The sequence below is a fragment of the Salarias fasciatus genome, chromosome 4 (assembly GCF_902148845.1).
Source record: "Salarias fasciatus chromosome 4, fSalaFa1.1, whole genome shotgun sequence".
NCBI classification, from domain to species: Eukaryota; Metazoa; Chordata; class Actinopteri; order Blenniiformes; family Blenniidae; genus Salarias; species Salarias fasciatus.
In genome coordinates this window covers 22,576,666-22,589,955 of record NC_043748.1, presented here as the reverse complement: position 1 = coordinate 22,589,955, position 13,290 = coordinate 22,576,666, and the positions used below count along the sequence as shown (strand labels likewise).

Sequence of the window (13,290 nt, the reverse complement as noted above, 5' to 3'; positions counted from 1 at the left end):
TGTTAACACCTTCTAGACTCTTTTAGATCCAGAATTCCTTGAGGTCAGTTGGGTTAAAAAGGATAAGAGCCAGTCAGAAATAGATCAAAACCTGCATGCAGTCACATTTTCACAAGGTCACTGGCTGATGGGAAAAGAACACGTGAAGTCTTTAAGATCAGAGTGTGTTTTTTAAAGAAGTGAAGACAAAAAGGTTTTGAATATTAGTGAAGTGAAACTCATCCGATATGAGAGAAGTGAGACACCGGAGGTGAAAGCATCAGATGTGAAACTTCTCAAGCATTCAAACATGCAGCATCTGTCCTCTCCTCACTGATTCTGGCTTCAGGAGCTTCGAGCTTGGCTGTGAGCGACCCATCAGCTCCAAGCCGAGGACACAGAGGAAGAGAGAGAGAGAGAGAGAGAGAGAGAGAGAGAGAGAGAGGGGAGGAGAGAGAGGAGAAAGAGAGAGAGGTGAGGGGGGGAGAGAGGAGGAGAGAGAGAGAGAGAGAGAGAGAGAGAGAGAGAGAGAGAGAGAGAGAGGGAGGGAGGGAGAATATAAAGTGTCGGGATTTTGTTACCAGGAAGTGGGTCGAGTTATTTATATTTCAATGCTCGTCCTCTCGCACCCGAGTGCCAGTAACCTGAAACTATATGTTGAAACATTGAGAGGCTCCGGCTGCATCAAAACCGATGGAGAACAACTGGCTGAGGAGGAAAAGGAACCCGTGTGTAACTGTAAATGATTGAGAAGGACGCATAAAGTGACCCCTGTGACGAGCTGAGGACTGGCAGAGGTGAGTCACTGTACTCAAACTATACATTCATACATTATTAACAGCTTCTGTCACTGTGCCTGATTTACATATCCTGCACTGAATAAATCAGTCTCTTTCAAATACTCAGAACATGAAGGTCAGGGGTCATAAGGTGACTACATTAAGAAATGAAGGGAAAAGACATTGTTTCCTCGTGATCACTCTTAACTGTGAGACACAATTAACATCATACTTCCATTTTAATATCACTGAGGCATTATGTATTGTAACACACTTCTTCTGAGACTGATTTGCACTCCTTAAAATACATTCAGGGCTTCAAAGTCTCTCTGGGATTCAGTAAAATGCTCAAATAGGTCATGTCTGCATCCTACGGTATCAAACTAAATGTAATTGTATTAATCATAAGATTTTATCTACAGAGAACATTTTCATGTTAATGGACTCACTTCAAACCACGACAGACATGCCTTAAACATGGGGAAAAAATAAGGATATTTACAGAAAAATGCTCACTTTGTCCATATTTCCAGGAGAGATCCAGAAAAAACAGGCAAAACCAGTGTTTAACTAAAAAGTTAGTGTACTTCAGAGGTACTGTTCACAACTAATGCAGGAACTGCAGTGTTTTAATATTTCTGTAATTGAAAATGAAAAAAATGTCATTAATAACAGGTTTTTCAATGTCAATCAAAGCTTTCTTCATAGTTTGATGTTATCATTCAGCGTGTCCTCCTGACTTCCAGTCCATATTCAACTCAATTCAATTCAGCTTTATTTATATAGCACCAATTACAACACAGTCATTTCGAGGCTGCTTTTACGGAGAAAACCCAACAGATCCACAAGGGCAAGCATAAGCGACTGTGGAAAGGAAAATTCCCTTTTAAAGGTCTCTCTGAGACTTGGTGGTTGTACAATTCACTCGCACCGTAACTGATCTCTGCCCGCTTGTTTGTATTTTATGACAAAAATGACCAGGAAGACTACATCGTTTCTGCCGTCTCCATGTAAACAGACATCGTTTTCAAAACGCTGACGCATATAATGGGCCTTAAAGGCTGAAATATGATACTGCAAATGAACAAATGTTGTTATATATTATAATCCTATTTATGAAAATGCAAAATACAATGCCGCCACCCACGCATCCAAACACATTTAAAATGAGAAACTGTGTGCATGTCCAGCAGTGTTGTATCACAGCCTGTTAGAGGAAAGCTGCAGCTCCTTCTGTTCTTCAGCTGCTGGGATGAAGATTCATGAGAAGCTCTTGACTCACTACCTGTCCTGCACCTCTCCGGTGGATAAGGAGGGCTACCTCTACAAAAAGGTCAGTGATCGTTTGAAGCACATGGAGGATGAACCCCCCCCCCCCCGGGTGCTGACTGCGGTCTGGTCTGACAGAAGGAACGGACCGCCACGTACCACCGGCGCTGGTTCGTGCTGAAGGGGAACCTTCTGTTCTACCAGGAGCGTCCGGCGGACCGACACCTGCTGGGCGTGGTGGTGCTGGAGGGCTGCGCGGTGCGGCGCGCCGAGGGCCGACGGCCAGTTCGCCTTCAACCTGGCGTTCGGGCCCGGCCTGCGGACCTACAGGTTGGCGGCGGCGGACCGGCGCACTCAGGAGGGCTGGGTGAAGGCTCTGCTGTCCGCCAGCCACCGGTACCTGTCCCTGCTGCTCAGGGACCTGGCCAGGCAGTACCAAGGTGTGTGGCAACAAACTGCAGTCAGGACTGCCAGGGCTCAACCTGGCTGGCTCTAAATTAGAAAGGTCAGGACACACAGGGTTGTCAAACATAAGGTCCATGGGCCAAAACTGGCCCGCAGGAGGCTCCAATCTGGCCCAACAAACCATCACTGAAATTTTCAGAGAAGTCACTGACTTTGCTGCAGACTTAAATACCATATATCTTTACAAAAATAGCAAATTCTTCTATATGTGAAAATGCAAAACAGTCAAAATGTAGAAAAACAGTGACTTGAATAACTGCTGTTGAGTAGAACCAGGTGTTCATGTTCTCATCCTGCTGAGCATCTTATGGAAAGTTCTGTATTGTCAGGGTGACACCAGAAACCATGTAGTGTTTATGTTGTACCACTAGTGGGTGCTGTTGGACTGTTACTATGGTAACTGTCTCCTCTTAACTGCTAAATCCAGGAGAACCTGGACTGGGAGTCAAGACACTCTGGAGGAAAACACTGCTCTTAATGTCCATGTGCAGAAGACGTGTTTCAAACTGCCGTGTTGAGCACAGAGTGGCGTTTCTGTCGTTCACACGGCGTTGGAACATCTCAATGAAGTTCCTCTAGAAGAGCCGTGGCTCCGACCACTGTTGTCGTGTAAACAAACCCCTAAAAGGCAACAAAAGTTTTGCATTTTCACCTGTAAATGAGTCCTCTGAGCTGGAAAATGAATATGTAACCGAAACACATCAAGACATAACGAGAGAAACTCGTCACTTGTTTTAGAGCCGTTCGGTTCTCAGTTAAAAATAAGGAGGAACTGTGCGAATATCAGCTTCTTTACTGACTGACTCCTTCTCCATCTGCAGAAGCTCGCCAGCAGCACGGCTGCGCTGAGTCCCGCTCGTCCGCCGGCGCCCCCGAGCAGCTCAGAAGCAGCTTCCTGTTCGGCTCGCAGGGCCAAACGCCGGAGGTCCGGGAGGGCCGGAGCCTCAGTGCCGGCACCGCCTCGCACCCGCCGCCGGCCCCCGCCAAGGCCAAGAGGTCCCCCAAACTGTGGCCCCGCAGAAACGCCTACGTCACCCCCATCAACGGGCCGGCGGCGCCGTACGGGGAGTGGCCTCTGGTGGGCCTCGACTCGCTGGAGGACTTCAGCAAGCTGCACGACTACTACGGGCAGGAGGTGAGGAAGGCCCGGGAGGACTGGCTGAGAGGCGGGGCAGCGGGGGGGCGGCGGGGGGGCGGAGACCTCATCGACCTGGGCTGAGGAGACGGAGGAGACCCGAGACTCTCCGGGAGGAACTGGGAGACGAACGTGTGTCAAACAGGAAGTGAAACTCCGACTCTGACTGTTATAAACCAGCCTGGACTGACAGAAACTCTGCTGAGCAGAACAAGCAGTGGAACACGATGTTACGCGGTTCTGGGCTGGTTTCATCCTTCAGACCTGCTGCTGAAGCCGACATATCTGCACACCAACTTGTGGAAAAGCAGACATTTAGAGGCTTGCTCTGTTCCCTCCATGAAAATGTTAATTAACATTCACAATATGAGTGGAAACTATTCAGCTTTATGAGACTCTCAGTCGTCCGGGACCGTTTCATGTTCTTAAAGGTTGCCTTTCCTGTGAGGATCAGTATTCAGAGGTGCTGTAGTGGAATTAACATTTTCATCTGAAGCGCAAAGAAACGACTTATTGAGCAGTATTAAGCAGACAGTGTTTCATGACGCTATTTTTCAGTTATTAATGTGAATAAATCTGTTTACTTTAATGACTCCAACTTGGTTCCTGATATGTTGACATATGAGTGAAATACAGTTTTGACTGAGATGATAAAAACGGAATGTTTTTAATAAATAAAGAATAAAAGAACTGTGTTTGGATGGATGGACGGATGGATGATTGGAAGGACGGATGGATGGATGGCTGATTGGATGATAGATGGATAGATGGATGGATGGATGGATGGATGGACTAATGGATGGATGAACAGATGGATGGACGGCTGATTGGATGATAGATGGATGGATGGATGGATGGACGGATGATTGGATGGATGGATGGATGATTGATGAATGGATGCTTGATGGATCGACGATTGGTTGAATGGGTGGATGGATACACGATTGGATGGATGGATGGATAATTGATTGGATGGATGGATAGATGGATATATAGCTGGAAGGATGGATAGATGGATGTATGGATAGATTGATGACTGGATGGATGGACAGACGGATGGATGGATGGATGGATGGATGGACAGATGGATGGATGGATGGATGGACAGACGGATGGATGGATGGATGGATGGATGGACAGACGGATGGATGGATGGATGGATGGATGGATGGATGGACAGGTGGATGGATGGATGCACTCAGTGAGCTTCAGGTCTCTCCCTGCCAGCAGTAGCGTCCAGCGGACAGCAGAGGGCGCTGCAGCCTCGCTGCTCTCAGTCACAGTGAGATTGGGTCCAGAATAGCTCAGTGATTTATGGAAGCATGTAAAGGACACAAAGAATGCAGGCGGCGTTAAAAGTGCCAGGCTCAGATATTCGGGAAAATTGATGCAGTTAATGGAGTAATCCTCGGGCTGACATCATGTCTGACTCCCGAAGGCCGTTAAATCCCGCTGCGCTCGCCGCCGCGCTCGCAGTGCACCATCCGCCGCCATCCCTCCCACCAGGGCCTGAAAATTTACTGTTTGGGGATGTAACACGATCCGAGACGGAGTCACATAACAAAACAGGGCAACCTGAGGCTGAACACACACACACACACACACACACACACACACACACACACACACACACACACACACACACACACACACACACACGGTGACCCACCGCCTGGTGTTTCCCACGTTGCGTCACATGGTTAAGGTCATCTCCCCCATAGGTCGACCTGGGAGATTCTCCACATTCTCCTCTCTGCAGACAGACATACCAATCATCTAAAAAATGATGGATGGCTTCGGAGGAGCGCGGTGAGGCGGGTCGCGTTACGCCCGCGGCCCCCGCAATGTACACACATCTGTACGGAAACATTTCCGCAGGGTCGCAGTGTGTAAACACATTGTTAAAGGTGTGAGGCCCGTAAAGGCGGGAGCTGACAGTCGGAGATGCCACAGCGCATTTTTATACTTTATAGATTAAGTGTCACTCATAACGTGCATCAAACGCACGTCACGTTTAAACACAACACTGGAAATATTTTGGGATTACAAGGATTTGTGACATTTTGTTGTTTTTGGTTGGATTTTCCATAAGAAAGCAAAAAAACCCCAAAGAGAAATAATAAAACATGACTGCAGTTTGCAAGTCCACAAAAGAATGAGGAATGTAACGGACTAAACCCTTTGTAAAGCTTATTTGCAAGAAAACACTGTTGTTAAAGTGGACGAAAGTTGAGGTACTCGAGTTAAAATCCCGACATAGAAATGAAGCATTAAACTCAGCAGACAGGAGAAGACAGATTAAAGTCAGGGCATCCGTGGAATGTGGGATTTATTATGTCTTTTGGTCTGTGAGTAGAGTAGAGTAGAGCTGAGCTGAGTAGAACGGAGCAGAGTACAGTCGAATTGAGTAGAGTAGGTCAGGTTAGAGTAGAACAGTGTAGAGTAGAGTAACAGACACAATGCTAGAGAAAAGTAGAATCAAATAGAACCCCAAGCAGAGATTAAAGTGGACTAGAGCTTGGACATGAGTACAGTACGTAAGGTTGGAGAAAAGCAATTTAGAAACGGGTGCAGTAGGTAATGTTAGAGTAGAACTGAAATGAGTCAATAAAAGTAGATCTACAGAAGGATAATGTAGGTAATGTGAGAGTAGAGTACAGTAGATAAGGTCAGCACTCAGTAGAGTAACACAGGTACAGCTACCGTTAGAATAGACCAGATTAGAGTCGAGTTTATCAGAGTAGTTTGGGTTTGTTTGAAACAGAATCATAGATTACAATAGAGTAGACTCGTACAGAGCAGGTAGCGTTGGAGTGGAGAACAGCAGATTAAAGCAGAGTTACAGGGAGGCTTGTATGTGAGTGTGGAGTAGAGTAAGGTCAGATTAATACAGGTAAGGTTGGAGCATTTGATTAGAGTATTAGGGTAGAGTGTTAGAGTCGGTATGTGAGACTCTATTTTGAGGCGTCTGCATCAGAAAACGGAGGATGTGCTGATTTTGAAACATCCTCCGCTCTGCTTTTAGCTCGTCTCTGTCCTCGCTGCCGTCGTCAGCGCAGGTGAAGCTCATGTGAGGTGACAGGTTCTATTTCTGATAAAAGGTGACGACCGCTGAGTGAAAGCGGAGGTCAGAGGTCATCGGCAACACAGGCGGTGGAGGATCTGACGGCTCCGGGGTCCGGATGCCCCCCGCGCGTCCAAAATAAACAAGCCGCCATGAATCAGCGGCGGCGAGGAACCCGGCGGAGCGGCGAGTGGAAACACAAACAGAGCAGTCGAGAGAGGAGATTCACCGAGCCGCTAATGAAATCACCAGCAGATCACCTCCGGGGTCGGGCCCGGATCAAGAACCTGAAGCAGACTGATGAGGGGGGGCGCTGTGCTCCGGGGGGGCCGCCGCCGCCGCCGCGCTGGCACACCCTCAAGTTTATTTAGCTATTTCAGTCTCCCTCAGCTGTCCCTTGATGCTCTCCTGGGAATGTCTGCTGCCATCGCCCGCCAAGTAATCCCCGTATATTTAAGAGCGGGGAACGGCGAGGGGGGGGGGGGGGGGGGGGGGGGGGGGGGGGGGCAAACAGGTGGAAAAAGTGCTCATGTCCGGGGCCGATCGCCAAACACACCTTGGTAGTGATGAGGAAGCAGGACGGAGGAAGGAGAGGAAATAACACTTTTAGAGAAAATAAACTACAGGTTTGACCTTTTAACTTGGAAAAAACTGAAATGATTCACTCACTTGTAATTTAATCTTCACATAAACATGCATAAAGGTTTTTTTTTTCCATTAAATTCCGTTTGTTTTTACTTTTAGACTCAACACTTCCAATTAGAGACGACATAAATGTAAATAAAACAACACAATTAGACATTCAGGCGCGTTAGTGGTTATTTAAGAGGGAAAATGAGGGGAGTGCGAGTGTTATCATCTAATATTACATCTCTTATGTAAGATCACGGCTCCTTCATTGGCAGGATTACATTTCTTTAAGTAATTGAAGATCTTTTTTTTTTATTCTAGATTATCTGCCTCCAGTTGTAACGACACAAATTTTTTAAAATTAAAAATATTATCAGTCTTTTTATCGAGAAAAAAACAATATAACCACAAAAAAAAAACTTAACAGAATTTTTAATTTATAATCTAAACTTAATTAATTCCTTAATTTTCATTTAAGATGAGAGGATTTTTTTTTTTATTTTGCATATAAAATTTGGAATAAGTTTACTCTTACATTTAAGAAAATAACTGCATAAACAATAACCTGAACTATAAAGAAAATAATTTTTCAATTAGTAATTCTAGACAGATAGATAGATAGATAGATAGATAGATAGATAGACAGATGGATAGATATTTCTGATGACACTTGCAGTTGATTTGATGGGTTTGAAAACAGAATCGATCCGGTCGATAAATGAAGATGTCCTCTCCACAGTGAAGCCCACGAAGCATGACATTAATAGAACAGGGTTAGACAGCAGGAGTGTGTGTGGCCTTATGGATACGGGATCGAAGTGCAGCAAACACAGAGTGTGTGAGGACTGAGTGATTTTCCTCCGAGTCTCTCCACCCACAGGCAGCAGAAAGGCCCTGTTCTCTGTGTTCTCTGTGTTATCTGTGTTCTCTGTGTGAGGAGACGCCGGGACCAGACTCGGACTCGGGGATGGAGCCGGGGCTTCCTGACGAGTCTCTGTCGTCACGGCTTCTGAGGGAAACCCTGGACTTGCCGTGCGCCTCGAAGTCGAGCTCCAAACCGAGGACGGGGCAGTCGTGCACATAGAGGGTAAAAGCGGCCGGATCTGGGCGAGCGATATCGCAGCGGGCATCACGAACCAAAAATAAAGCGGCTGCTGCGCCCTGCTGCAGGCGGACGGAGGTGGACAGCAGGAGGGTGGAGAGACGCTGTCCAGAGGTCCAACCAAGCATCTATGTCCCGAATGTCCTTATTAGTCCAAGTGGGACTGCGAACCTGCGGCATGGTCCCTCGGCTATCAGGTTTACTTAATTCCAAGACTCCTGGGTCTATTTTTGATCTCCTGTAAGGTGATACCCCGTCCCGCCAATCCGTCTCCTCCACCATCACTTCATCCTCCACCATCCCTCTCTCTCTCTCTCGCTCTCTCTCTTTTTCATCCCCATCCAAACTTGAGGCTGCGGCTAAAGTTAGACCGGCCGGCGGAGGGGTATATAAGCCCCCGGGAATATACGTTTAACGCGGCTTCACACTGTCTTCTTCTTTCCTGATCATCCCAACCTCTGCTCCACCGTCTCAAGATGGTGAGTACCGGGGCGCCGCATCCCTGCTCTGCCGCTGGACTTATCAACCAAGACCACGGATTAACTTGGCTTTTTGGTGTCTTTTTTTTTTTTTATTTTTTGTTGCTCACATAGTTTGTTTTTTAATGGAAGTTTTTGGAGAACACTGATGCAGCGATAAGGACGCTCCACTGCCTCCCTCACATAGCGATGGCCTCTACTTTAAAGCTAAAGCTTCACAGAGCTGCAGTAAAAACATCCTGACAGTCTCACATCAGCAGCTGGAGCTACTTCACCTCATTTACCTGATGATTACACCTGAATTTGTAAGATGGGTAACATTCCTAACTCCAGCAAGGAGACTGGATCAGCTCTGAACGACCAATCAGTGGTTTTGTTTTATAATGAGATGTTAAAGAAAGGTGTGTTTTTTGTGCAGAAATGTAGTTTACTGTGGGAAATAATTGCCCGTGTGTATTGATCGGTATAACGGCGGATCGGTGTCTGTGCAGCTCTTCCGAGCATCCCCTGGCCCGTGTGTGAATTTCCCCCTCGTCTTTGTCTTACAGGCACCAAAGAAGGCCAAGAGGAGGGCAGCAGCAGGAGACGGCGGCTCCTCCAACGTGTTCTCCATGTTTGAGCAGAGCCAGATTCAGGAGTACAAGGAGGTGAGGTCTTCTACGGAGACTCTGGCCATCACGTTTAAACGATGTGACCCCCCCACGCCCCCCACCCACCCCCCGTCTGCGCTCCCCCCTCATTAGCTCCCAGTCGTACGTTTCAGAATCTGACCAAAGTTAGAGTTTGCTTGGATCTATTTTAGCTGCGGTTGCTATTTCACCCCCCCCCCCCCCCCCCCCCCCCCCCCCCCCCCCCCCCCCCCCCCCCCCACCCCCCTTCTCCTTTTCCCCAGAGAATTTAATAAGCATAACAATGTCATTAAGAGGAGGCCGGAGATTCTGACACCGTCTGAACCTCGGCCTGCCGCTCAGCTGTCACTCAGATGTCTCCTGGAGGCCGAGCAGCTGGATCCCTCCAGTCCAGAGCAGGGAGCGGATTACTTCCTGCCTAATTCTGGTTCCTCCGCTGTGGCGTGTCGACGTCTGAGGAGGAGGCGGTGACAGGAGTTCGCTCTGGTCAGGGAGGCGGGCCGTCAGGAGATCGGATGAAGACGGCGTCTGGGCGTTCGCCGTGCTGTGAAGCCTCCCGTGCCCCGAATAGAGGAAACATTCCTGCGGCGATAGGCGACACCGATCTTAGCGCCGAGCGCAGATGGAAAGATAGCAGTCAGGAAGACGAATCTGTATCCCTCAGCGCAAGCCGAGCCTGTGAGGGAGTCCGCCAGCGAGAGGAGGCGGGGAAAGGTCACCGGCTCAGTTCAAGTCCAAGTCCGAGGGGTTATCTAACGTTTCAGGGCAGATCAGATCAGACAGCTGCTCCTTTCAGATACCTTCCCGATTTAACATGTGAGAGGCGTCCGGAGCGTCCCCGGTCCTCGGGCCTTGGGCCGGAGCCTCGGTGTTTGCTCAGCAGCACTCCGTCACAGATAACGAGCAGCTGCCGCCTCCACGGCAAACTGTCGACAGAGCCGGCAGTAAAAGTGTGAAGACGAGTCATAAATCTGCTCTCTGCTCTGCAGGCTTTCACAATCATCGACCAGAACAGAGACGGAATCATCAGCAAAGACGACCTGAGGGACGTGCTGGCCTCAATGGGTGAGCGTCGAATCTGAAATACCCCCCATAACCCGCCCCCCCCCACACCGCCGCCGCCGCGCCCAGCGCCGTCCTGAATCCGCTTTCTGTCGACGTCCAGGCCAGCTGAACGTGAAGAATGAGGAGCTGGAGGCCATGATCAAGGAGGCCAGCGGACCCATCAACTTCACCGTCTTCCTCACCATGTTCGGCGAGAAGCTGAAGGGTGGGCCGCCCGCCGCCGTCCGCACCGCTCCCGTCGCCATGGAGACGCCATAAAACACATCAAGGCCCAAAACAAACACGCCAGATTAAGACGCAGACGTAACCTACGGCATCATACGGACAGCTTGTTGCTGTCAAACCTCACACTAAAACACGGCCATTTAAAGTTTGTTCCATTTTTCAAACAAATCTGTCACTTCGGTATATTTTCACTTCACTTTTTAAAAGGAACATGTCAGACATGAAAAAGCTTGAGATATGAAAAGCATCAATTCATGCAAGTCAGAGAACTGCATTGATGCATTAATCCCCAAAAAATATATCAATATTTTGAAAGTTTTATGAGAATATCAATACTTTTACATCTTTTTCAAAAATCCAGTGATGAAAAAAATAGATTTGTGCTGATCTGAGAGCTGTTCTTCAGTATTTATCAGATAAAAATGGCCCAAAAAAGTAGTTTTCTACTCTGTTAAGTATAAATGCGTAAAACCAAGTTTGAACATTCTGCTATAAAATATAGATTTTGGTGAAAAACATGGAGAATAGCAGGAGTTGTGGCTCAAAACGAACCTCCTGCTGGGATTAAAAAGTGTCGATTTTCAAGCCGCAGCAGACAGTAACAGATGCTAACTGCCTCCGCAGGCGCTGATCCCGAGGACGTTATTCTTAGCGCCTTCAAGGTCCTGGACCCCGAGGGTACCGGAACCATCAAGAAGGAGTTGTGAGTATTTTTCTTCTCCTCAGTTTTTAAAGTCAGGATCATTTCCTCCAACATTTCCACGTTTTAAACGTGTTTTCTGTGTCTGCCTCCACAGCCTCGAGGAGCTCCTGACCACTCAGTGCGACAGGTTCTCCAAGGAGGAGGTAAAAATTTAAAAAATAAGATACGGCATGTCTGACATGTTAGAGGGAATAATGGTGATGTGCAGAACTGGACAGCCTGCAAATGATCCACTGGATTTGCTTTTTGGCTATTACAACATTTCAGTTTTACATAAAAAGAAGAAAATGAATATAAAATTGCCCGACGAATCATTAAAACGTTTTTTTTTTTTTCCTTTTCCCTTTAATAAGCATCCAGTTTAAGAGCTTGTTATGTATTTATCTAAAAGGTGAAGCCAATAAAAAAATATGTAAGTAAGTACGCAAATAAATAAAATTTCAACAAATAGATTTGATTTAAAATATTAATAATTGATAACACATTTTTAAGATGAGTAATGTTAGAAGCAATCAGTCCTCATGAGCATGCAGCTGGCCAGCTCCTGCATGTGTGATTTCATGTGTGTATTGAAGTCTCACTGATAAAATGGACTGTCCTGGTGTTGTTTACTGGTTTTGTTTCAATCATTTGTTGTAGAAAACACTCAAATATGAGCTTTGTGGCAATTTCTCTGGACACAGAGGATAACTGAACAAATTAGACCATAAAAATAAGACAAATACAGTTTGTGTTGATGTGAGGAGACATTTAAACTTACTTCCAATCCCAAACGCTCCCATAAATGGATCTAAACCATGTGATAGATATAGTGTTTGACCAACGCTCATCCGTCTCATCAGCCCCCGCCTATCCTCCCTCTGCTCTGCAGATTAAGAACATGTGGGCCGCCTTCCCCCCAGATGTTGCCGGAAACGTAGACTACAAGAACATCTGCTACGTCATCACACACGGAGAGGAGAAGGAGGAGTAAAGAGCGAGCAAGACGACGAGAAAAGACAGCATCCCTTTACTGGTCCAGCCTCCCCGCCCTTCCTCCTCCTCCTCCTCCTCCTCCTCCTCGCTCCCCCCGCCGCCCCGGCCTCTCCCCATCCAACCAGAGACTCACCACGCCGGCGCGGCGGCTGTCTGAATGTGCTTATGGGGAACGGGGGGGGGGGTTTCCAATAAAAGTCATCCTGTAACATCACTTCCAGCCACAAGCTTCTCTCAAACGCCCTCTTTTTGTTCTTACCTGGCAACCGCCGCCCTCGCTCCGCCGTCCGGGGTCAGAAGGTCAGCAGGCAGCAGGAGCTTCATTCCCCATCGTGAAGAAGTCCTCTGAGGCAGGCCAGGTGGGAGGAGGGGGGCGACTTGCAGGTCAGATGGGAGAAAGTTGCCTCCTTAAAGCGAGGACGACTCTTTCCTTAAAAGAGATTAAAAAAAAAAAAAAGACAAAAAAAAAATCAAGCCTGAAGGAGAGGAGAGAAAGGGCCGAAAGAAAACATTCAAGTCTTCGATTTCTTTTTCTTCTGTCCTTCCTGCTTCCAGTAACTCTCCTCTCTCTTCCCCATAAGCCGTCTCCAGCCCGGCGGACTCGCCCTCACCTCCCTCTGTAACCAATAAAAGGGACAAACTGTGAATAAAACCTCTTTCCTTTTGTACAATAGTGTGTCTGTTCAGTGGCTCTGTGGGCAGGGACTGATTTATCCATGAAAACAGGGGCTGACATGTCGAACCAGATCACTCACCCCAGGGAGGAGCGCCTCGGGGGGGCAGGAGGGCAG

General features: G+C 47.6%; 2 protein-coding genes across 2 annotated transcripts; both read left to right on the top strand.

Moving 5' to 3' along the window:
• The first annotated feature begins 519 nt into the window (after window positions 1-519).
• pheta2 (PH domain containing endocytic trafficking adaptor 2) lies at window positions 520-4,298 on the top strand. Its single transcript, XM_030089990.1, is given in 4 exon segments — window positions 520-2,091; window positions 2,166-2,300; window positions 2,302-2,467; window positions 3,314-4,298. Coding segments are annotated over 4 exon segments (780 nt in total). The 5' UTR covers window positions 520-2,010; the 3' UTR covers window positions 3,712-4,298.
• A 4,456-nt stretch (window positions 4,299-8,754) lies between these two features.
• On the top strand, window positions 8,755-13,040 carry mylpfa (myosin light chain, phosphorylatable, fast skeletal muscle a). The gene is made up of 7 exons (XM_030090180.1): window positions 8,755-8,902; window positions 9,451-9,549; window positions 10,521-10,596; window positions 10,697-10,801; window positions 11,446-11,524; window positions 11,619-11,667; window positions 12,396-13,040. The coding sequence occupies exons 1-7, from the start codon at window positions 8,900-8,902 to the stop codon at window positions 12,495-12,497; spliced, it is 513 nt and encodes a 170-aa protein (XP_029946040.1). The 5' UTR covers window positions 8,755-8,899; the 3' UTR covers window positions 12,498-13,040.
• Window positions 13,041-13,290: the final 250 nt, after the last annotated feature.

Bases quoted from the DNA above. Each gene is read 5' to 3' on its own strand.
- mylpfa (XM_030090180.1), top strand. The intron at 10,802-11,445 runs GTGGGCCGCCCG...CTGCCTCCGCAG, and splicing joins GTTCGGCGAGAAGCTGAAGG to GCGCTGATCCCGAGGACGTT. The intron at 11,668-12,395 runs GTAAAAATTTAA...TCTGCTCTGCAG, and splicing joins ACAGGTTCTCCAAGGAGGAG to ATTAAGAACATGTGGGCCGC.